Source organism: Anomalospiza imberbis, chromosome 9 (assembly GCF_031753505.1).
Source record: "Anomalospiza imberbis isolate Cuckoo-Finch-1a 21T00152 chromosome 9, ASM3175350v1, whole genome shotgun sequence".
Classification (NCBI taxonomy): domain Eukaryota; kingdom Metazoa; phylum Chordata; class Aves; order Passeriformes; family Viduidae; genus Anomalospiza; species Anomalospiza imberbis.
This window is the reverse complement of record NC_089689.1, coordinates 24,923,859-24,947,017: the sequence shown is the minus strand read 5'-3', so window position 1 is coordinate 24,947,017 and position 23,159 is coordinate 24,923,859. Positions and strand designations below refer to the sequence as shown.

Sequence of the window (23,159 nt, the reverse complement as noted above, 5' to 3'; positions counted from 1 at the left end):
GGAATTCTGTTTTCTGTTTTGTTTTGTTTTTTCTTCCCTGTAAGAATAGAAGACCTGGGGTAAATTCTGGAACCTGTAAGGAGCACCTCCAAGAGTGATTCCTCCTGGCCAGGAGAGCTCAAATATAGTTTATACAACTTGCATTGTGGGCTGCAACATTTATTGCAAATGCACCAATATAAAAAACAAAACAAAACCCAACCCTGCTAGATCTGACTCACAGATGGACAAATTTGTTATTGTTTTCATGATCTTTTGCAATGTGTTTGCAGGTTTCCACAGCCTTGTTTAAATTCAAGGCAAGGACCTTTTTGCACCAACTTTGCAGGATTTAATTTGTGAGTTGTACATTTAATTCTCCACAGCAGATGGTGATGTGTGGGTGTACTGCTGTATATTTGCAACAGATTCCTTATCTTACAAAATTAATTGTCTCATGTGCTGATTTAAAATCAGAATTGTATTGTTCGTAAAAAGCTAATTCTTGCATATCAATTTGTTGGGACCTGTGCAATTCCAGCAAACTGCAAGGAAGAAAAGTCTAAGTGCTGCTTTAAAACAAATGGATTGTGGCAACTCTAGTCAGTCCTGATGTTCAGACTGGGGAGGTAATGACTGTGTGCATTCAAAAGTAACTAAATAAAAATTTAGTATTTTGAGACTTCCAGGTTGCCTCGATGTTGCTTCAGAAGGTTTCTGGGGCAGTTCAGCCACACTCAGTGACACACACAGTGATACCCCAGCACAGCCAAGGCTCCAAACTGAACCCCTTTTCCTTTGGAAGGGTTTTTTTCTTTATTAGGGATTCATTTGTAAATGATTGCTCTTTCAATGGCATTGCTTACCTTCATTTTTAGAGTTTAGGGGATTTTTGTTTCCTCTAATTTGATAAACACTTGTGTCATTATGAAACACCTGGGCTCTGGCCATGCAGCATCTCAGGCTCCTCTCTGGGTCTTGGAGGAGAAAGAGAAATTGGGAGCATATCAGTGGAGGTCAGGCACTCACCAGCCCCATGGCACCACGTGCTCAGCAACCTTGGGTGGCACCAAAAATGTGGCTTTGTCTAGGACAGGGTCACACTGGTGGCCTTGGAAAGGAGGGAACACAGGGCCTGAATGACTGTGGTGTTAAGCAGGTGTTCAGGATGGGCAAAATAAGGCCAGAGGTGATGGTTCACCTGCTCCTCCTGAGTGATGGCTACTGGGCCACTGTGGCTGGCTTATCAGAAATGGAATTTAGGGAATTTGGTTAAGTGATGCAGTGGCTGCTGTGGGCCAGGAAAGAGAATCGCCTGCAGGGAGAGTCTCCAGTGCGGGGTATTCTGTGCCATGGGGTGGATTGACAGAGAAGTAAATCCTGTCCCCTTTGTCCTTCAGACTCCAGAGCAAGGCTGGGCTCACCCCAAGGATCACCCAGGGCAGGATGAGGATGCCACACCTGACAAGGGCCCGGGGGTCTCAGCAGCACGAGGCTGGTGGCTTGGCTGGGGGGCTTGGGGACAAGACACGTGGTTCTGGTGACAAAAACAAGCTTCTGGACTTCCTGGCAGAGCAATGCTCCACTCAGCACATGGGTTTGCTTGCTCTATGGACAGGGAATATGAGCCTGCTTCAGATTGTGTTTGACTGTAAGCAGCAGTAGCTGGATCTCGCTTGCTGACAGCTCCAAACCCCATGATATTGTGGAATGAATACAATAGAGGTTTTAGGATTTTATTTTTTGCTACTGCACAAGAAAAAATTTGCAGCTCTATAATATTTAAAATCGCAATGAAATTTTAGATGAAATATTTTAAAATATGCTGGACTGGCATTTAAAAATATCAGTGATACCTTAGGAGTGTGGCAAGCAAAACTTCCAACTGTGTCTGAAAAGCAGCTGTTGCGTGTGTGTATCCATCTTCCCAGTTATTTCTACAGTGAGTAGAAAGAGTATTTCAGAAAATTGTTTGGAAGAACCAGTCTGATTTCTTGAATTTAACTGTGGGTGAGTTAAATCACCCTTTTTTGGGGCACTTTTCTTCTTACTGCCCTTTCTAATGCTCAGCTCTGGAAGATTTACAGGAACAGGCTTTGTAAAACACAGCTTTTGTGTTTATGGGAGGTAGAAACAATTCAAGCTCGGTGACTCTTCAGAGTTTTTGTTCTGATCACACTGGTGCCATACTGCACGTGATCCCACTGGAATTTCTCAAGCACACCAGTGGCACACAGTGTTAGAGAGGCCTCAGAAGTGCCTCTTGCACCAGCACCACCACTCCCCTGGGCGCTGAAGGTACCCCCAAAGCAGCTGGGATGAAGGCACTGTGCCGAGCATGGAGCTGCACTGCAGCAATGCCCTGGTGCAGCATCCCACAGATCTGCATCTGTGTGTGCTCTTGGTGCCTCGTGTTTCCCTCCTGCAGCAGTCCCTGTTTGTGCCCAGGTGATGTGTCCCTTGTGAGCTACTGAGGCTCAGCTGGAGCAGCTCCATCCCATCTCCTGGGTTTAGGAAGTCAGGTATTTTTAGAAGAGAGATACTGTATTAGTCTGAGATGTCAGAGCTTTTGCGAAGTTATGCTGGATTTGATCTCCTTTCATTTTGCTCTGTATGCACAATGAATTACTTCTGTGCAGGGAGCTCAGTCTGCAAGATCTCCAGGGCAGGGAGCAAATCTTTTCTGTCACCACACTCTGACCTCATCTCTCTCTAGCCACGCAAGTGAGACATGCAAGGCAACAACCTTGCCTGGCTTCTGGTGATGGAGAAAGGCTTCCCTGGAACAGCCTAGGTTGTGCCTCTCCCCTCAGTGATTGTGAAGCTGATCCAAGTACCCAGGCAGCTGCCTCTGCCTCATGCAGTGCATCCAGACCCCCCTACCCACCCTTCCCACTGGAAAGGGGGAGCACCAGAGCACTTGTGTGTTTGGCTGCTACAAGCTCAGGGGCTCCAGGCAAGCTGAATGGCCTCAGTATGAATTTAAGGGCAGCTTATGAATAAGACTGCTCCCTTGGAGCTGTCAGCTGTTATTTCCCGACACAACTCCCCTCTCAGTGCATTCCAAGCCAAGCTCTGTGTCTAAGGTAAGCTGAAGTGGAACACAAAGTGAATGCACTTCCAACACCCTCCCCCAGGTGGTTTTCCATTTATGCAGCAGGCTCACTAATTGCTGAAAGAGTGATTACCCTTTCAAGAAGGAAATATAAACCTTGATTACTTTGAATGTGTGTTAGTGAAATGTGGTTCTGATCCCAGCTGGGCAGAAACTGTTTCAGTAAAACTTTCTGAAAATGCTCCCATAGGAGCAGCATGGGGAACCTGTCTGAGACAGTTTTTATCCTGTTCCCATTTGTGATACCCTCAAAAGGGGGACTGAACTTTGCATCCCAGGTCCCTAAAGCTAGCACAGTCCTTTCTCTCATGTTACTGCTGTGTTTCAGCACACAGGAGCTCACCAAGCTGCTGAATGGAGAAACAGGTTCTGTATGAGATGTAAAGACAAGGAGCCAACCCGAAAGTGAAGTGTGGAGATAATCAAAACTGGCCCCAGTGCCAGTTGTGCTCTGTCTTAAGAGCATCCAGACCATGCAGTGATTTTGGTCTAGCTACTTTCTGAAGAAAGGACAGCAGAAAAATTAGGTGACAACCCTAATAAAAGCTATAAAGGAGCTACAACCATAGTAAATACTGCTGGTTATAAAATATCACTTTCTTAAATGGAAAGTGCAGGTTTTTTTTTTTTATGGGCTGATGTATGTTGTAAAGTGTATATATATGATCAAAATATGTGTATATACATATATAGGTAGATGGAAGGATGATGTTTTTCAGAGCCAAGTCTTTAAACAGACCAAATTAACCACTTCCGCTTTTTACTATGGCATGGTGAGGTGGATTTAAGGATGAATTAAGCAAGCTGTGAATTTAAGAACAAACTCATTCTGTGGCTTGAAATTAATTATTATAACCAACATGGTAACTTAATCTCACAAAAACACGAGTTTATTAATAGGTGAAGGAGCTGAAGAACCACACAGTCCATCCAGCCCTCTGATAGAGTTTCCTAATCTCAGTTACGAAATTCAATGCTGCAGTTTTACAAGGTACATATTCTCAATTAGTGAATGTTACAGAACATAAACATGAAGTGAATATTTGTATTAATGAGATTCAAACAAGTCAACTGAAAGAATTATCAACTCTAGTTATAACACATGGTGAAAAGAATCAAATTTGGAATGTGATCATATATACTGTTGTACATCAGACAATATGTACACTGTTTCATATTGCATGACATTCATAGCATATTCATAGAAAAGTCAAACTAAATGATGGCTTAAAAACTGTTATCACTGAAATTTGCTCACTATGATTTAAAGTGTTGATATTGACTGAGTTAATATTTTCATTGTGTAAAAATACTGTATATAGTAGAAACCCTTCAGCATCTTCCACATTCAAATAAATGAAAGTTACAGTTTGGTATTTGGTGTTCAACATCTTAAATTAAACGGCCGATTCTTTCTGGCCTTCAGAAGGAAAAACAAATCATGAATATGCTCAATCTGGTTTGACTAGAACGTTTCTCTCTTGAAGACCTTGCTTCTGGAATCAGAGACTAAACCTGGACCTCGGCTGAGGTGCGGCTGGGAACACTAAAACATCTGAACACACTTAAAAAGGTGGAAAGTCCATAGCCATTCTACACACTTTCATTTATTGTCTGGACAATTAAAGTACAAATAATTCAAACACAACAAGGTTATGAAAAAAACATTTACAATACTTTCCCTCAGAAATGATCTAAACTAGCAAGGTTAACATGAAGTCATTCATTATAACTAAAGTATACAACTGCCTGGTCCTAAGAAAGATTTTTTAAATTATTATTATTATTCAGATAGTAAAACACATCGTAGAGAAAAGATTCTGACATGCCTTCCCCACTAATGCTTAGCAAATGCATCAAAACTTTCCCAGCAAACTGCGCTCATTCATAGCAGATGATGTATAAAGGTTTCCCTGAACATTGAATGAGTGTTCCTTTAAACTAAAATCTAACATTGTTAAAGTAAAAAACTGATAAAATTATGATGCAGCCTTTGCTTTTAGTTATTTGTCTACTACAAAAGTTTGCCTCTTCAGTGTGAAAAAACAATACTTAGTCTACATGCAGTTAGTGGGTATAGCATGGAAAAAATGCACAAAATAAGCACAAGTTATAAATAACCATAACGTTTTATTACCATTAAGACTAAACTTGTATTGAAAAGATTTTATATAACAAGACAAGAAAAGCAATAGCAAATTTAACTATCAACTAGATTATGCATAGCGAGTAACTGTTTCTAGTACTCAGGGAAGAGCATGACCCTTTTTTGTTTTAAATATATAACCGTACAAAGCACAAACATACTAAAATGATCAGTGCACTGGACATGGGAGAGCACCCCCTCAGTCATTTTGTTCCCTTAGCTCTGTTTTCCCCAATCTGAATTACATTAAAATAAAGACCCAGTTGTTTTCTTTTCTACTGTGCAGTAAGAAAAAATATTCACAACAAACATGACAATATATCAAACAATATTTCTACACAAGTTACCTTGATACCTCTGTCACTTAAGTATCATAAGAAAACATTTTAAGACATATACAAACAAAACTAGCAAAGTGTTACAACTTATAATAAATTAACCAAAAGAAAAAATAACTTTATATATATATATATTTATATTATATATACACATACACACACAACAAAATGACACAATAATATGCTTCTTCCCATAGTTTAAGTAAACAAATAAGTAGACTAGCCAAACTAGCTATATTTGATTTTGGCCATATGCATCACATCGGCAATTAAATAAATAAGTGTTTCAAGCAACATAAACAGTGTTCCAAATGTGCCAACACAGCCCAATTATATTAGCTTGGGCTATAAAGTGAATTTGAAAATTCTTAACAAATTTAAAGCAAATGTATTTTTTCTAAACACATTACATTTAACTATGATACTAAGATATGTAAATAATTTTGTAGCACCTACTGCTCAAACCAAGGAAGTTTTTGATCAAAAAATTAATTTTTTTAACTTTTGTTCTGCTGATATCCCATACTGATGACTTAAAGAAAAACCGTCTTGCAACTCATCTCCTTGCTTTTGGGTTTTGACTGTGGGTAACTGCGTGCCTGGGAAGAACACTCTCCCGTACTGTATTTAATATTTTTATTACATGCTATGAAAAGATACGAAGATCATCTGTTTGTAGCCCATCCTTCAAAAAACAATCTACTAATCCAGTTTAAAACACACATCTTGATCTCTAAAAAGTTACCAGTGCAGTATGAACATGACAAAGTTGTCAATTTCCCCTAAATTAGCCAGTCAAAATATTTTTTCTCAAATCCAGATTCTCTTGTAAAAATTCTTTATATTTTATAAAAATAGATTTTTCTTGAAACCCATTTTCAGCAAAGAGACCACCTCTTTGGCAACATTGTTAATGTTATTTAAATTGTTATGTCATCAGGTATCCCCCGTTACCCCATTCCCTAACAGAAGACTGTTTAGTTCACATGATACAAAAGAAAAAAGGAAAAATAAAAAAAGTTGCAAAATTATGTTCTTCTTTTTGCAATTTTTATTGTTCCTCTTTAATTTGTGTGGGGGGTTTACCAATCTGATTCAATCAATGTTTTGAAAAAACAGAAAAGAAAACAAAAATTTTTTTCTCGCTTTTAATCCCATTAGTTCGTAAAAATTGTTTTTTGTTTTATTATTTTTTCAAATGAGTGAATGGTCATCTTAAAAAGACCCACCTTCAAGGAAGGTAGTAAAACTAGCTGGCCGGGTAAAAATCCCTGCACATTGTTATCTATGTATATTATATTCAACAACGACAGCTATGAAAGAACATTCAATGCATCAAAGGTTTTTTTTTTTCTAAGCATTATAAAATCCTTTCCTGTTCCTCACAGGATATCCAATGTTTTAATACTTAGGCAACACTGGCTTATAAAGTCCATGGTTGAATATAAGCCTTGAAGAGTTTTTTTTTTTGTTTTGTTTTGTTCGTATATATATTTATATATATATATTTTAGTAAGTAAGGATATGAAATTCAGGATTTGTGGGTTTTATTGGTTTTAAAGGAAACTTGCAATACTCTGTCTCCTAAACGGTATCCATTAAGGCTGGCAATCGCCATGGCAGCTTCGTCGTAGTTGGTCATGGTGACAAAGCCAAATCCCTTGCACTTGTTGGTGTTGAAATCACGGATCACCTTGACATTATTGACCGCTCCAAAGGGACCAAACAACTGCCACAGCACGCTCTCATCCGAGTCAGGAGACAAGTTGTAGACGAAGATGCACCATCCAGTCCCGGTGTGACCAGGGATATTCATTCCCACAAGGCTCGTCATACCATCAATTGTGATCGGAGAAAACCTACCGAGCAAAAAGAGGGGTCTATTCTAAATATATCTCTTGGCATGAGCTATAGGGGTCCAAGACTTTAAAGTAAATAAGCCAATGGTACTGAAGGCTCTGGATCCTGTCCCTGGAAGATGACCACAGAGCCACCCTTCCTCTCTAACTCCTGCTGAAGCGGAGGGGAGCTGTGCTAAATAAAATTGCCAAATCTAGGCATAAATGCATCTCCCTCCAAGGATAAGCCCTACTTAGATGTGTACAAAGACCTCAGAAAAGAAATGCTTGAGGACAATCTGAGTCAGAGAGGGCCCGCACACACTGTGATAAACAACAGCTCGTGTAAAAAGGGCCTGTAAAAATTTGCCACTTATTTCCAGCACTGCTAAGTTTCAGGACAGAGATCTAATGCTTCATCTCCTACCAGTCTGCAGTGAAAAAACCCAAGCAAACTTCAAGACCTATTTTAAAGATTAATAAGAAATGCCTTTGTCAGGATTCAGCTGTAACCGTAGCTTCTTCAGCTAAAAATACTATTAGAGAGATGTCTCTAAGTGGTAGATTTTATTTGTCCTCCTAACATGGTCCTTAATTGACATACACTGGGGAAAAAATCCCGGTAATAGAGTCCTAAAGGCAGCCACATATAAAAGAAGGTTTATGCAGCAATTGTAGGATAAGTAGAACATAAATACAATTAATGAGCACATCAACTGATACCTTCATACTGTGAGGCTTCATTTCCACGATAGGCTTTAGGTCCTTCAAGAAGTCAATGCAGGGACTAACTCACAGAATTCAATAGATTACCCTACTGTTCTCTCCCTCGCTGTCCTTTGGGACTTTACCTCGAACATCCGAAGAGAGCAGATAAAAGCCAGATGTTTATGGACACAGATCCATCACGAGATAACAAAAGCTGGGCAGGATCTATGGTGATCATCTGATCAGCCTCCTGCTCCAAGCAAGGCAAACTTCTCAAAGGAGATCTGCTGTTCGTGGCCCTGCAGAGGGAAGCTTAGGAAATCTCCAAGGACAGGAACTCCGCTCCTGCAGCCCCTGCTGCAGGGCTCCATCCTCACTGCGAATGAGTTCCCCTTATCCTCAAGTGGAATTTCCCCTGCTGCAGCCTGTCACTGCTGATTCTTGTCCTCCTGCATCTGACCTCTGTGAAAACTTGGCTTCACCTTCTTTCTAAAGCCCCTTGTAGGCAGCTGAAGGCAGCAGTCAGGGGCTAAACTCTACATTTGCCTTTCCCAAATTTCAGCATGTTCCTGCAGCTTTCCAAGGTCTCCCCAGTGGCAGCCATGGCCAGCAGCAGTGACAGCCCCTGTTCCTCACCAATTTAGTGTCACCCGCTAATGCGAGGAGGGCACAGCACAGCCCATGACTCAGGTTATTAATGAAGATGTTAAGCAGTATCAGCCCTCAGGATCAACATAATTTTCCTTTCATCAGTGTGGAAAAAAAATTGACATGCTTTCTGAAGCTACACTTTGGGATATGTTTTAAAATAACAACTGCACAGAGGAAACGTCTTAAAAATCCAGTTTCACGTGTACCTTCAATATGATGAGTTTCAATACCAGAATGGAATAATAATTCCTCAGGATTTTCTGAGTGATGATTGAGGGAGCAGAGGGAGAGGCTCTGTTGCTGAGCGAGTTCTTGTGCTCTCTAAAACTTTTTACACTTGTAATAATTTCCACATTTCGCAATCTGCACAATATTATGCAGTGTATATTAAATAACCATAAAGGGAACTACACACTTGATGGTTGCTCACTGTTCTGTTGATGCCTGACGGCACTTTTTATGTATATTCAGGGAAAAAGAAGACACTTGGAATATACATCTTAAGCTGAGGATCATCACTGGGGTGTAGCTGTGCTGTAAATGAGCAGTTCACAAATGCTCACAGCATCAGATCCTCAGGAAGGTTTGCAGACAGTTTATTAAAAATCCATGGCAATTTTCCAACTCAACTTCACTTTTGCAAATCCTTATCTCAACACATTTTAGTTTCTCTCCTGCACATGAAACCAGTGACATTATCACAACAGCTCAGCACAGAAAGGCTGGACAAGGCTAATTTCTACTGCTCCTTCCACTGCAGGTGGAAATAAGGATTGGAAATAAGACACAGCCAGGGCTTGTACAAGCCAACAGCTTCAGCTCATTTTGAAATCTGGAAGATGGGACTTCAAGCCCATCGCTGGCCAGTGCTGACTGTGGCAGTAACACACAGAAGCTAGCAAACACTGTTTTTCTGGAATGTTTGAACTTAATGTGAAACACAACACTGAGGGACACACCATGCTCTAAGTAAGGATGATGTAAAACCTGTACAATACAAAGCTGTGCGTGTCACAATGCTTTGCATTTTAAAGAAATGCCGCACTGATGCAAAGGGTTAAAGTTTCCTACAGTTCACTGGAGAGTAGCTTTTCCCTGGAAACCTTTAGGAACTATGTAGCTTTCAACTATTTATGTGCCATGAGCACAGCAGCTGCTGTGAATCCAACAAAACATGCACAAAACTGGTGCAAGTGTATGACACAAATACAAGATCACCTATCGCATAAAGAGCATTGCTTCTAGCAAGTGATCTGAAATTAGCCTCAATAAAACCTTTTTTCCACATCAGCATGTCTCATTTTCCATCAGTACCAAACAGAACAGGGAGAGCCAATCTTCTGTTTCTGAAGCAGCTTCAGAAATTATCAGTGTGGTAGTTTTTGTGACCCTGCACCTATAAATTCAGGTTTTGCTAGTGCAGGTACAATTGCCAAGGTTTGCTGAGAGGAGATAAGAACTAATTTAAGATGCCTGCAAAATGACTTTGAACACTGCTGTGTTTTTAGAGTAACAGTGCAGACAATATTGAGAAAGCAAGGGAGGTAATTGCTCTTTTCCTCTGTTCAGGCTAAGCCTATCCTGCACCACACACCAGCCCAATTCCAGCAAAGGAGCAGCAGCAGAAAAAAAACCCAGAGAAACCTCCCAGAACAAACCCATCCTTCTGACACTGACTTGCACCTGGACAGACACTCAACTGGGAGTGTTTCCATGTTTCTGACAAGATATCAAGGAACAAATAAGGCGGGAGAACACAGGAGAAGGGGTGTGTGATAAAATCAGGCAGGGGCTCTGACTCACCGTGTCCCCATCAGCACCAAGGATATCCCGACACAACCAACGTGCCCATGAACACCAGCACTGGTGCTGCTGGGGAGAAGCTCTACTTTGGACTTTCCTCTTGTGAGGACTCAAGAGCTCAGCTCTGTACTGAGTTAGTGAGGGGTTAAACACCACCTTACTGTCTGCTACTAGCTACTGTAAAGATATACTTACCATACCTTTTTAGAGGATGAGCTTCAAACAAAAGCTCAAGTAATTTTCGAGTGTGGTGAGTAGACCATTTCAGAAGATAAAGTAGTACTTTCTCATCTTAATCTGGACATCTTAGGGTAACATCAGGAATAAGACTACACCTTTGTTTTGCTGCAAGGATCGCTTATGCTGATGTTGCCATTAAAAGAAACACTAACAAGACATCATCTCATTTTAGCTACCAAACATACTCATGGAACAGCAGAAATGTTGACAGATCAGCTGAGCTTTTTCATACATGCGTGCACATACAAACACACAGCTATTTTAAACAAACAAAAAATAAATTTCAAGGACTGAAAAAAAATTCAAAGTATTAAACCTGTAACAAAAGAAACTTTGGGCTGATTGAGGTGCACACAGCTGTATTTTCAAGTCAAACCTATGATGTCAGATGTGGGAGAAAGGTAGTCTTAATTGTGAGAGACAACAGCAGCCTAATTCTGATTTTTGACTTAAATTTTCCATTATCAGATCAGAGATTTGTTAAAAAACTCAAGTTAATAGTTTTGATTCTGGAAAAAGCACTGCTTAGCAGAGCAACTCCAATTTCAACGCTTGTAGCTGTGGCACCTAAACCATTTGAGAAGCCCACCTGTAAATAAAAAAAGGTTGAAAAACCCCACAGAACTTGTGCGTGAGGCCTTTAAAGTAACAAAACCAACTGAAGTCCAAACTTAAAAAGAATTTGACATGCTGGTGGAAGAAAAGAAGGGATAAAAAAAATAAAGTTAGTGAATTAAAAAAAAATAAATTGTAGCACCAATCTGTGCCAACACGGACATCTGGCAATCTGTGGAATTCTAATTACCTCTTTACGCCATAGGCCATATTAAGCAAATTGTCCAGCCTGAAAAGAGAAGGAGGGTCTTTGGGTTAATGTCTCACAGATGGCAAGATCGCTCAATGGAACTATTATTAATAGTGTTCCATTTTCAAAGAAGAAACGTTCAACAAGTTTCCCACACATCTAAGGAGCCTAACAACTCCCGGCCTGCTTTGTTAAGTCTGAGGTTGTGCTTAAATTTCCACCAGAGCATTTAAAAGCCTTTTTTAAACTTGTCTACAGGCTAGAGAAAAGCTTAACCTACAGAGCTTGGTTTTAAAAAATGCACTTAGGATTTGTCTTTTTGTTTTATTTATAATTCAACTTTTTTTTGGTAATTCAACTGCTCGCCTTGTATTAGCAGTTAACTTTAAAATAAAATATTAAGTCCAAAACTGCTGGAACGGGAAAACTTCTTAATAATCTGCTATAATATAATACATTATCCCCATTTTATTATATATTATTCAGCATTAATCCTTCATGACATGTCAATCTAAATTGACCACCAAATTTTACAGAATATAATCATCTGCTTTCCATGGCAGCACAATAAAGTCCTTCTGTCCATGGAATGATTCAGTGATAACCTCAAAGGACACAGCTGCATGCCAGAGACACAAAAACAAGTGTAAATTTAATGTATCCAATGACTGACTTTTTATGATCTTTAATTCATTAGCACTTTTCATCACTGACAAACTAAAATTACTTCTGAATAATTCTCTAAAGCCAGTGTGCAACTCAGTTATGCAAATATGTCCAAGCTTTCTTTCTTGAAGGCAGACTTTTTTATTTGAAAGCCGGGTTGCCTGAGAACTATTAAGTATGAAAGTAATAGGAACATCACATATTGCTAACTCTGCCTTATGCATCAGATGGAAACAGTGTATTCAGAATGCAAAGTATAAAACATCCCCAAAAGCATCTGAAGACTTGCACCAAAGACTAATACAAGGGCTCTTTATACTAAGAGCAGATATCTCAGGCTAATAAATTTAATGATACTCCTGCTGACTGGGACAGACTCAGCTTTTTTCCTGCTCACAATCCACTGTCATTAACATCAAAGTCTAAGCTGCATCAAAACTGTAGTAATACAGCAGAAAATAAAAGCATTAACCAAAAAGAGAGAAAGAACAGGACAGTCACTGCTCATTTGATTACCAGAGTAACTCTATTCTGTCCTCCCTTTTTCTATGAGCCTTCATGAGATCTGATTGTACAGTACTTCAGCTGTTTTAGTAAATACAACATGACTACTGCTGTCAGCAGATTTTCCTCCTCATTCTCCAGGAAAGAATATTTAATTTTACAAACAAAATCAGGTCAGCCTACGCAACTAAAGCATATTTTCCGGCACAGCACCTGCCCCACATTGTTGTCGCTGGTGGAACTCAGCTCTTTTCCAGGTAATTACCTGAATCTCTGAGCCTGGTGGTGAAGTGGTCCAGGGTAGCGTCTGTTGGGAGACTGATACAGCTGTGAAAGGAGTGCCTGGCTTGTTTTCTGGCTGGGGTTATTGGCAAACTTCACAGTAATTGGTTCTGTAGCACCACTAGGCTTCTGGCCATTTAGTCCCTTTATGGCTTCTTCTGCCTCTATTCTCTTATCAAAACGGATAAATCCCACACCTCGAGAAACCCCTGGGAAGTAAAAACATGTGAAGAGATGAATATTCGTAGGAACAGCCTCATTTATGCAACAAACAAACCGAATGTTGGATTCAACTTCACACAATAGGTGGTTTGCAAATTAAGAAAAGTCCTGTAAAGAAAAATCCACTTCCCAATCCCAATGATTTTAAGTAAACAAATTCTGCTATTTTGATAGTCCCTCATTAAAGAGGCAGCAGTTATACCTCTAGTTACACTTATAAGGAAACAGGCACTGCATTTTATACTAGAAGTCAGAAAAACCCAGCTGCAGACATTTGCAATTTTGCCACTTCCAAAAAAACCCATGCACATATCAAGAAAAGTTTTCTTTTAACCTGTGACTTGATCAACCAGAATCCGTGAGGTGATGATGCGCCCATATTGTGAGAATAACTGCTCTAATTCTTTCTGGGTCATGGTTTTGGGAAGGCCGCTGACATACAAGTTTGCATCCCGGATGGATGCTGAACTTGGACGGGCATATGACACCTACGGAGAGAAAAGGAGAGCAGTGTTAGTGAGCTATAGCCACCCTTGGCATTTTGGACAGATAATGTTCTGTTCTTTCACAAGATATAGCCCTGCAGTTCAGACAGGACCTGTTCTGTGAAACCAGCAGAGCCAGGAAAGGCTGGAGGAACAAAGGAAGAGCTGCAGAGACCTTAAAACAGACACAAGGGTTCTGAAGTGCAGTGATAAAATAACCATTGTTCAGAGGTGGATTAATGTGCACCTTCCCACGCACGGCTGTGTAAATTTGCCCCCACGGCTGTGGGTGTGTGGATGATTTGCCGTAGCCAGCCCAGCACGCTGAAGTTCCTGCATGTTTTTCTTTTTCCCCTCCAAGTGTCTGAAACAGATCAGGTTATTTGCAGAGTGATCTTTTGTGCTCTCTCTCTTTGTGTTTGCATCCTGAGCTGGCAAGATCTGTTCTGGATGAACAGTAAAGTACTGGTGAAATTAGACTAAATGAACATCTGCTCAGGGAGCTGTAGACTGACACTCATTGTCGGATCTGCAATTTATCACGAGAAGTTCCCTTGCATTATAAAGCCCAGAACCAGACCATAAAATATTATGGCCAAGCAAACAAGAAAATCTAGCTGTGGCACTGCATGTGTGCTGTTGGAAAATTACTAATTCAAGCCTCTTAACTGCTCTTCTACCTAGGAATCAGATTTATAATTATAATAGGGGCATAAAAAGCCTTCTGCACTTTTAAAATAATATATACATTTAGAATAAACACATTTAACATAATAAAAACACTTCCTGGATAAAGCCTAATGGCAAATAGTCAGCACAGATCATGAATTACTTTGCAGCAAATCCAAAAAAGCACTGGAACCCAAGCTGAACATTCTGCGCTTCATTTTGATTTATTTCAATATAAACAGATCAGTACTCTCCTGCATTATGTCTTAAAATGTGTCTAGGAAGGAAGTGGGGGGGTTCCCATCACGAATACAATACATTCAGCAATTGTCTTCCCCTCTTCCCGAGCCTCAGCCTGAGCACAGATGATGTCAAATGGATGTCTATGTGTTTTATGTGTCAAAGAATTGTCTTTATGCGCTCCACACCTAAAAATAGATGTTGACTCAACACAGAAAATTATGTTAATGACTAATATTTGCTTCCACAATCTTCTCTGCATAATAGCAGACAAACTCTAAGGATTCTAGATTTTAAGGTTTTTGGCAATTTCTTTATAACTTACATGTTTGTCCATAACCTTTTAAATCTAACATTTACAGAGAAGGCTGGGGAGAGGAGGTGGAAAATTCAGGGAAAGAAATATCAAATAGAGGTTAGATAAAACATTTGCATCAATAGAGGCAAGCTCAGGCACACAGCACAAAAGCTCAAGCAAGACATGAGGAGCAGAGAAACCTTCAGGTGCTGAAAGGAAGAAGGATATTGGGGTAGAAATTATTTTGTGCCACAGCACACAAGCTTCTGATGGGGTGCAGCATCTCCATCGCTTCCCTGCTGGTCCTGAATGCCCCTCTGATGGATCCAGGACCAGGACACACACGGATGGTAGCACCTAGCTTTTATGTAACAAGGCTCAATCCAGACCCTAGGGGACACAAGGGATAATCACATGGTGCTTTCACCTACAGCTTGGTTTGCTGCTGGGGCACTTGGAAAAGCAGACTCTCCCTCCCCACTCTGCAAATGCCTCACCTTGAGAGGGCACTGTAACAGTTCAGGCACCTACAGTTTAACCTACTTTAGGAATAACAGCTTAAACATTTAAGAGCCTCTCTGGAGTGAGGGTAGGGAACTTACCTATTCCTCAAAACTGAGAACAGCAAAATGAATAAAGTTCCCGGGCAAACAGCCAGGGGTTTCCTTTGGGTTTCTCACTCTGGCACATTCATTAACCAAATGCCACGTTACAGGGAAGATGAAAAGTACTGGGATATGCAAAAAACACTACTTCCCAGAGCAATGAGTGCCTGACATTTTATATATATTCACTTCTACTTACAGAAGGCTCTCTGCTCTTGTGGGCCTTGCAGGCAGGCAGAGGAAGGAAAGGCTGCTCTCGCTCCCAACCCTCCACTCACAGCACATGTGAACACCTATTGCTGTTCAGGTCCAGTTTTTATTTCCTCCTGCAATCAAACATTCAGGCTGCAGGGGAGCCTGAGCCAAAGAAAGAAGCTGCCAAAAGCAACTCAGCCGTCTTTAATATCAAGGAGAAAAGGTTGCGGAGCTGAATGGACTCAAGGCTAGTAATGTCAATTATTTATCTGCTTTTGAATCTTTTTCATCTTCCCTCTGAGGTCAGCCAATGACAAATCGATTGGTTAGAGTGTGCCATCCTGCTTTCAAGCTATTATTCACTTAGTGCTGAGGATGGGATGTCTTCCCGTGTGTGAGTTATCAAAGGAAGAAATCGCCCACCCTGACCCTCCAATCACACCAGAAGCTCCTTATGCTGTGTGAGTTAAAATGGGAGCAAAAACCAGCTCCCATTTTATCCCTGCAAACCGCAAAGCGCTGTGTGAGGATGCTGCATTAATTCTTTATATTCACACTCAAAAATGATTTTTTTCCCCCCTTCCTTTGCTCACGGCAGTGTTAGCACCCTGTAATGAAACACAGCATTGAAATAGAAAAGAGTATGGAATCCTAGCCACCACAAGGAATTCAAATAATGAGCTAGAGAACACCAAGCTACTGTTTGACCCAGGTATTTCTCAGCATTAAAATGTTTGTCCGCTCGTACAACGGTTGAAGGTCGAACCATGGCGTTGGATTTCACTGCATAAGATCATTTAGGAGTTCTGCGGTCAAATTTTCAAGGAAGATAATAAAATATTGTACAATTAATTTAATGGCTTGCTGGCCTCAGATGTTTGTTTCTATAAATACATATATAGTAACTATGAAAAACATTTAATAGGACATTTCTCATCTGACATTTGAGCATTAGCCTGTGTAAGGGCTTCTCTTCATAATAAACAGCCATCTCCAGAGGCTGCACCACTGTTTCCCAACACCACTGCAGCATCAGAAGGTCCAGCATTTCATATCTTCCACAGTAAAGCACATTTTTCTTCAGGTGCACAGAAAATATCTCAAAGTAATTATCTTCCCTATTGATTTCCGACCTGCTTTCCCATATAGAAAACTTTTTGAAGAATTACTAACCTCGAGACTCTTCAGAACATAAATTGAAGCAGTCTGGCCTTCCCAAGCCAGAGCCCACAGCAAAGGCACCCAGAGGCATGAACGCATCCCATTTGTCTTATGGAACAAGCAACAGCAGCCATTTGAACTCTGACACTTAACCACTTTGCTGCTGCTCCCTGTAAGAGATGCCTTCCTGTGCAACTCCTGTGCTAATTCTGCACTTCTTAAAGATCTAAGTCCATTTCTAGAAGCCTCCTTGTAAAATTTAACTCTGGTCTGCTCTGAACAGGAGTTACATCATCCTTTCCTGGAATGATATGCACTGCCAGCACAGCCACCTTGCCCTGGACACATCTGAGCAGCAATCAAGCAGGTAATTTTGTAGATACCAACCTTCTCCGAGATGGGTCTTGCTCTGCCATCTACCATTCCTCACCTGGAGGATGGGAAAGCAAGCAGGAGCCTTGAATCAGGGTGCAGCACAGGCACCCAAGGACCACCAAGTCACCCACCCAGGGCACCTGCAGTCCCTGGGACACCTCTCCAGCCACAAGCAGCTAAGGGGCAGTCAGTGTTAAGTGACTCCCGTTCAACTTTCAAAAAGTTTATGCAACATTCAAAAACAGACTTCTTGGTGACCTTAATACAGAAACTTTGCTTTGTCCTTTTGTGACTCTGAGATACAGGATTACTTGTATAATTTTTGGAGTGAGTCACTTGGCTTTTTTCTGCCTGAAGTCCAGTTTAAAATGGGGACAACCCTTCCCTCACTTGCTGCCTTTTAGCCCACTGGTACAAACTGGAAGAGTCACAACCACTCAAAAGCCTCACACACGTAAATAAAGCACAGTCTCACTTGTTTGATGCACATCCAGAACTAGAAGTAAAATCTGCTTAGCACCAGTGAACGGGCTATGGCAGAAAGAGACATTTCCCCACAGCCACTTCCAAACCCTCAACTGTGTCCTAATTTTGTGCAAAATCAGATTTGAGACACCCTCCTGTGAAAGCTCTGTTCTTTGTCAGAACAAGCAAACACAAAAGCCCTCTGGTCCAGAGGCTGAAGACTAGGATCTAGAATACTTTCACATCTGATGCTTGCACTGCTCTGTCCTTTCTCTTCCCTCAAGCCCTTGGCTGGAGGATGGAGGGGAGTGACAATGCACTTTACTGTTGAGCAATTCAATGCCATTTTACAGACATTAATTATAACTGCAGGTACAATAGTCTATCCCATCGTTTCAGGAAAGACAGCCATAGATAATAACCTAGGAACACTCTTGGCTGTATCAAGAGCAAGGCTAAGAGAAGTAATTGCTCTGGCTCTGTGGAGTGAAAAGAACTCACTGGCAAAACCGAGGCAGTAAAAAGAGAAATCGTGATTAAGAGAAGATGCATGAAATTAAGAGGCAGAGACCCTCTGGTGCCTGCTGAAAGCAGCAGAACCAAAGCTGAACCTTCAAATGCAGCACTGAAAGGTCCTCTGAGCACCAGTATCATTGCAGGCACAAAGAGTAGAGTAGGGTTTGTTAACAAGCACTACAAAGTCCAAGGGGTTACACTGACAGAGGCTCCTGAAGAGCAAAACAGGAGTCAACTTAGTTGAGGCTTTCCAGGTCTGTGGCATCTTTCTAGTCTAAGACTTTGTCTTGGGGAGCAGCAGCCACAGCAGGCGACCCCTCTTTGACTAACTGTGAGCTACCATAAAAGAGAACAAGCAGTTAATTTTAGATGGAGCTATAAAATAGCTACACCCCAAATACGCAGTTTGTGCCTGTAATGTGAATTTTCAGGAAAGGGGAAGAAAGGGGGTCCAATGCAACTGCACACAAGACACTCAAAAATACAAATCCCTCCTTGCTGCAGTCCAACATACTCAGCTACTCCCAGCACTTTCCCATCTCCTCCTCCTCGCAGAGCATCCAAGCTCCTCCTATGCCTTGCCCTGATCTCTCTGTACACCCTCTCCTTACCACCCAGCCTTGCACAACATCCCACTTCTTCAGAGGGACAGGAGGCTGCAGGCAGTGCCCAGCAGGCTCGGTGGCCCTGGAGAGGCTGTGGAAGAACATGGTTGGAAAACACTGGGTTTTGGCCAAGCACTGCACCAAGGGCACCCAACTCCAGAGCTCTGCTACCATCACTGTCAGCAACCCAGCACTTTTTGGCTGCCACCCAAACTGTCTTGAGCTCCCCCCACACCTCCCCAAGGAGCCTAGGATGGGGTGCAGGAGACGCAGTCTCTTCCCCAGCACTCCCTGCTGCAATTCTTCCTCTGCCGAGCACGGCTGGAAGGCAATCTTTTTGACAAATGACTTTGTAGGACAGAGAAGTCTGAGGCTGCTGTTATTTGGTTACCCTACAGTGACAGGATGGTTTGTAGTTTTGTGGACAATTACAAGAATTAACATGGACAGATTTAGAGCCTGAGTTTTGTGGAAATAGCTGGCATTTTGAAAAATGCCACAGAAACCAAGATAAATAGGAAGATCTTTCAGCATAATGTTACTACTTTATTTTCAGAAAATGCAGCATTACCTTCTCCCACAGCCTTATTTGCTGCATTTTAAACTAGGACCATCCACACCTATTGATCAAAACAGGAGCGTAAAGCAGAAATACAAAATTCCATTCTATTCATTAGACTTAACTGAAAATTAAAATGACTAGAAAAAGCCTCTGAGCACAGAGGAATCATCTTATCCATTTGGTATTTTACCAGTGGATAAATATGATGGATTTAAAAAATGGAGGTTATCACGGGCTCAGAGAACCCAGATTCCTTCTCCCCTCTCTGGGGACATCTCCTTTTGCTCCAGCAGTGTCACAGCATGTACCTGCTCCTGTGAGGGAAGGAAGAAGCAAACCTATTTCTCAGGCAACAGAGAAAAAGGAAGAGGGGTGCACAAGACTGCACTTTAGGGGGTCACTGGCTCTTTTTAGATTTCAAACTTCCTTTCAAAACTGTTCTGCCCTTGTTCCAATGAAGCCAGGTCACCTGAATCCCCAAGTAAATTGTGAAACACTTCCTTCGCATCCTTTCAGGCGTTGTCCTTTTTTCAGGGCAAAGCAGCAGTTTAAACAATCTGTACCCCATGCATCACACATCTTATTTTCCTTCTGATATTTGATGCAACTGAATTGCCAGGCAATCTTCAACAGCAGCAGTGACCTTTCATATGCTTTTATGGATGGGCAAATTTAATTTCTAAAAATAGATTCAATTTTTGGAATATATATTTATTTCAACATATACTGTCTCTTCCCTCACTCTAAACTGTTTTGCAGAATTATGTCAAGCTTTAGCTGTAAAAATAAAGTGAAGCTTTTCTCCTACAAGAAGGTGATGCTGCTATGAAATGGCGTAAATAAAATATGCACTATGATCAGTTGAGGAGGAACAAAATGTGTATAGCCTATTACCACCAAACACAACACTCCCTCCAGAGCTTTTCCCCAACAGATATCCTGTAAGTCATCACCTCTCAACTTTGACTTGAAAGGGCATCGTTGACTTAAATAAAATGCACATAAAATATTTTAGCTGCTAGACTGAAAAGGGATTATTTATCATAACAATGACAGAATAAAAAGAACATTTCTTCAGTTATTTTTGTCCACACATCAGAGCCGACTGTGCCTGGCTGTTCTGCTGATCCTGCTATTAAGCCAGTTCCTCCTGTGACTGTATGGCTGTTTTGCAAGGCATCAGGAGAGAGAGAACATTAAGCTGCCACAAAAATGTTACAGGAGTGAAAAGAACAGCATCTCAGGCCACATGCATAAAATATATATATTATTTTTAAACAGGAATTAAGCCTTGTGGGGTCAAAAAATGAGTGCAAATACAACTCCCCAGAGTCACCTCATGTTCAGTCTAGGTGCAAGGAACAGCAGAGCCCACGACACAGATGGGACAAAGCCAGCAGGACCACAGTGACCTTGGCAAGCAGAAGTAATTTGCCACTGTAAAAGGGCTTTCACAGATTACTCATTTCAACGTTCTTTCCATCAAAACAGCTTCCAAAAGACAGCCAGAGAAATTCTACCTGGAGGACTGCAGCTACCCAACATACATGGACAGGGGTCAAAGGTTCAGCCCATCCATCAATAAGATATTTACAGACTGATTCTGAAGCAAAAAAAAACTCAGCCACGTTCATGAAGAAAGCAGAACAAAGTAATGTTCAGTACTTTTCCAGCTCAATGTTGTTCTACTAAATATTTTTTAGTCTACAAAACTATATGCCAACAAACTCCTTTCTAGATGTTCTCTTGAGAGGTTTTTTTAATGCACCAATGGTGAATTTTTAGTAACTGTAAAGGGCATCTGTAGCTAAAGTAATTGGGACTGATAATTAAATATAGTATTTCCAACAAGTTTAAATACTTCAGCCTTACAAAGAACATCAGTGAGATGCTTTAAATCAGTATGTGGGGGCAATGGGCAAGTGAGGCAGTTCAGCAGTGCTGAGTACTGTTCCTCATCACCTTGAAACCCTTGGGAAAACAGATCTCTCCAGCAACACAAATGCCACTGGCAGCACTGAATACACCTGATTTATCCCTCAGCATGGACACTGGGAAAGCTCCATCCCACTGCACAGTACTAGTGAAAGCAGACCTAATTTATCAGAATTTCCAGAGGTGCCACATAATTAAAAATATATAAAAAAAAAAAAAAAACAAGGGTGTAAAGGTAAGGTAATCATATGCAATTCTGCAATGAAAAATTGCTGGAAACTGATTGAATGTCCCCGAGGCCAAAACTTTGGCTGTTGGGATAGAAGGCTCCCTTGGGTTGGTTTTAGGCAACTGCATAAACCCAACTTTATTAAAAAAAGAACCCCAAACTCTATGCTTCCTCCCAGTCATAGAAGAACTTATGCAGCTCCTGTGCATGTAGATGAGATCAATCTCTTTGCTTATTATTAAATTTGAACAGCTTTCAAGAACTCCCCCAAAATGTCCTTTTATTCTATGCTAGTCTATGTGCTATTAATAAACATGAAAACCCCAAAACAAACAAATCACTGAATTTCCAAAACTTATACTGAATTAAAAAAATGCCACAAGTAAGATTTTACATAGGAAGTTCCCAGGTAACCAAAGTCTTACTACAGATTATAAAAAAGGCATAATGGTTTAATTTTGCACATGAGAAAATGTGTAATAATCACTGGTGTGGGTTCCAGTTTCTGGAGGCCTTTTACCACATGAGTTTCCTGTAACCTTGAAATATTATGAATGTAATAGCATTGCTCTGGTTCACAAAAAAGAAAAATAGAGGCAAAGCAACGGAGGTACTTAGGGACAAGAAATGCAGTTCTTTCCTACGGATGAATAACGTTCAAAATATACATGTGCTGCATGAAAAACTGATCTAGATTCTGCAAGTTCTACTGAGTTTTTAAAAAGTATTTTCAAAATATTTTTCCCCGATAATGTGCCTTTAAAAGCAATTTGGAGAGCAACTTTTCACTCGAAGTGGAAACTGCTGAGTCCAAGCCTGCATTTCCACCTGCAGCAGTTGATAAGATGGTAGATTTTGCTGCCTTGCCTTACATATTCCTGTAAGTGTTTCCATTAGCTCTCCAAAGCCATGCTGTGAGCATTTTGATGTATGGCCCACGTGCCTATCTGTGCGATGGAATCTGGATGGTCTGAGGGAGGTTTGGAAGCAGCCTTTTCTATGAAATCCATGCAGCTGCTCCACCACTGTCATAACCCTCAGCTCAGCACTTCTGCTCTTCACTGACCAAACATCAGGGGAAAAACTTGCTTAACACAATCCTTAGAAATACACCAGAATCCAAGAAACATTTTTGCTTCAAGGAATACCACTTTGTGTAAACCATAATCTTTAGCCAGACTGCCAAAACCTACAGTATTGGTACATTACACTGTACCTTTTTTTGGAAGGTACAACATCACTAACATTTCTTGTACCAATATTCAGTACAGTAAAAATTCTATTTTTATATTGACACTTTTAGCTTTGAAATACAAATTAACTACAGAAGAAAAATTAAGAAAATGGTGCAAATCAAAAGCCAGCATTCCAAAAAAAAAATTATCAAAGCAGTTTCAGATAATTTGAATCTGATCTGCTGTTTGCTCCTCTTCAATTTTTTGATTCACATCCCTTAAGCTGTATTATTTGTCAGAATTTGGGATGTGGAAATCTTCTGTAAGCTGTTCCAGAACAGCTTCAT

General features: G+C 40.8%; 1 protein-coding gene across 9 annotated transcripts in view; it reads right to left on the bottom strand.

Annotated features, from left to right (window-relative positions):
- Positions 1-4,681: 4,681 nt before the first annotated feature.
- The window catches only part of ELAVL4 (ELAV like RNA binding protein 4), a 64,019-nt gene continuing 45,541 nt past the window's right edge, over positions 4,682-23,159 (bottom strand). For 6 of the 9 annotated variants that reach the window (XM_068198704.1, XM_068198701.1, XM_068198709.1 and 3 more), the window contains exons 4-7: positions 13,632-13,785; positions 13,059-13,284; positions 11,624-11,662; positions 4,682-7,458 (exon numbers count right to left, since the gene is read on the bottom strand). In XM_068198704.1, coding sequence (XP_068054805.1) covers positions 7,110-7,458; positions 11,624-11,662; positions 13,059-13,284; positions 13,632-13,785 — 768 coding nt within the window. In that variant the 3' untranslated portion in view covers positions 4,682-7,109. The remainder of the gene's footprint in view (positions 7,459-11,623; positions 11,663-13,058; positions 13,285-13,631; positions 13,786-23,159) is intronic. The other 3 variants (XM_068198702.1, XM_068198707.1, XM_068198703.1) reach the window with 2 other exon arrangements.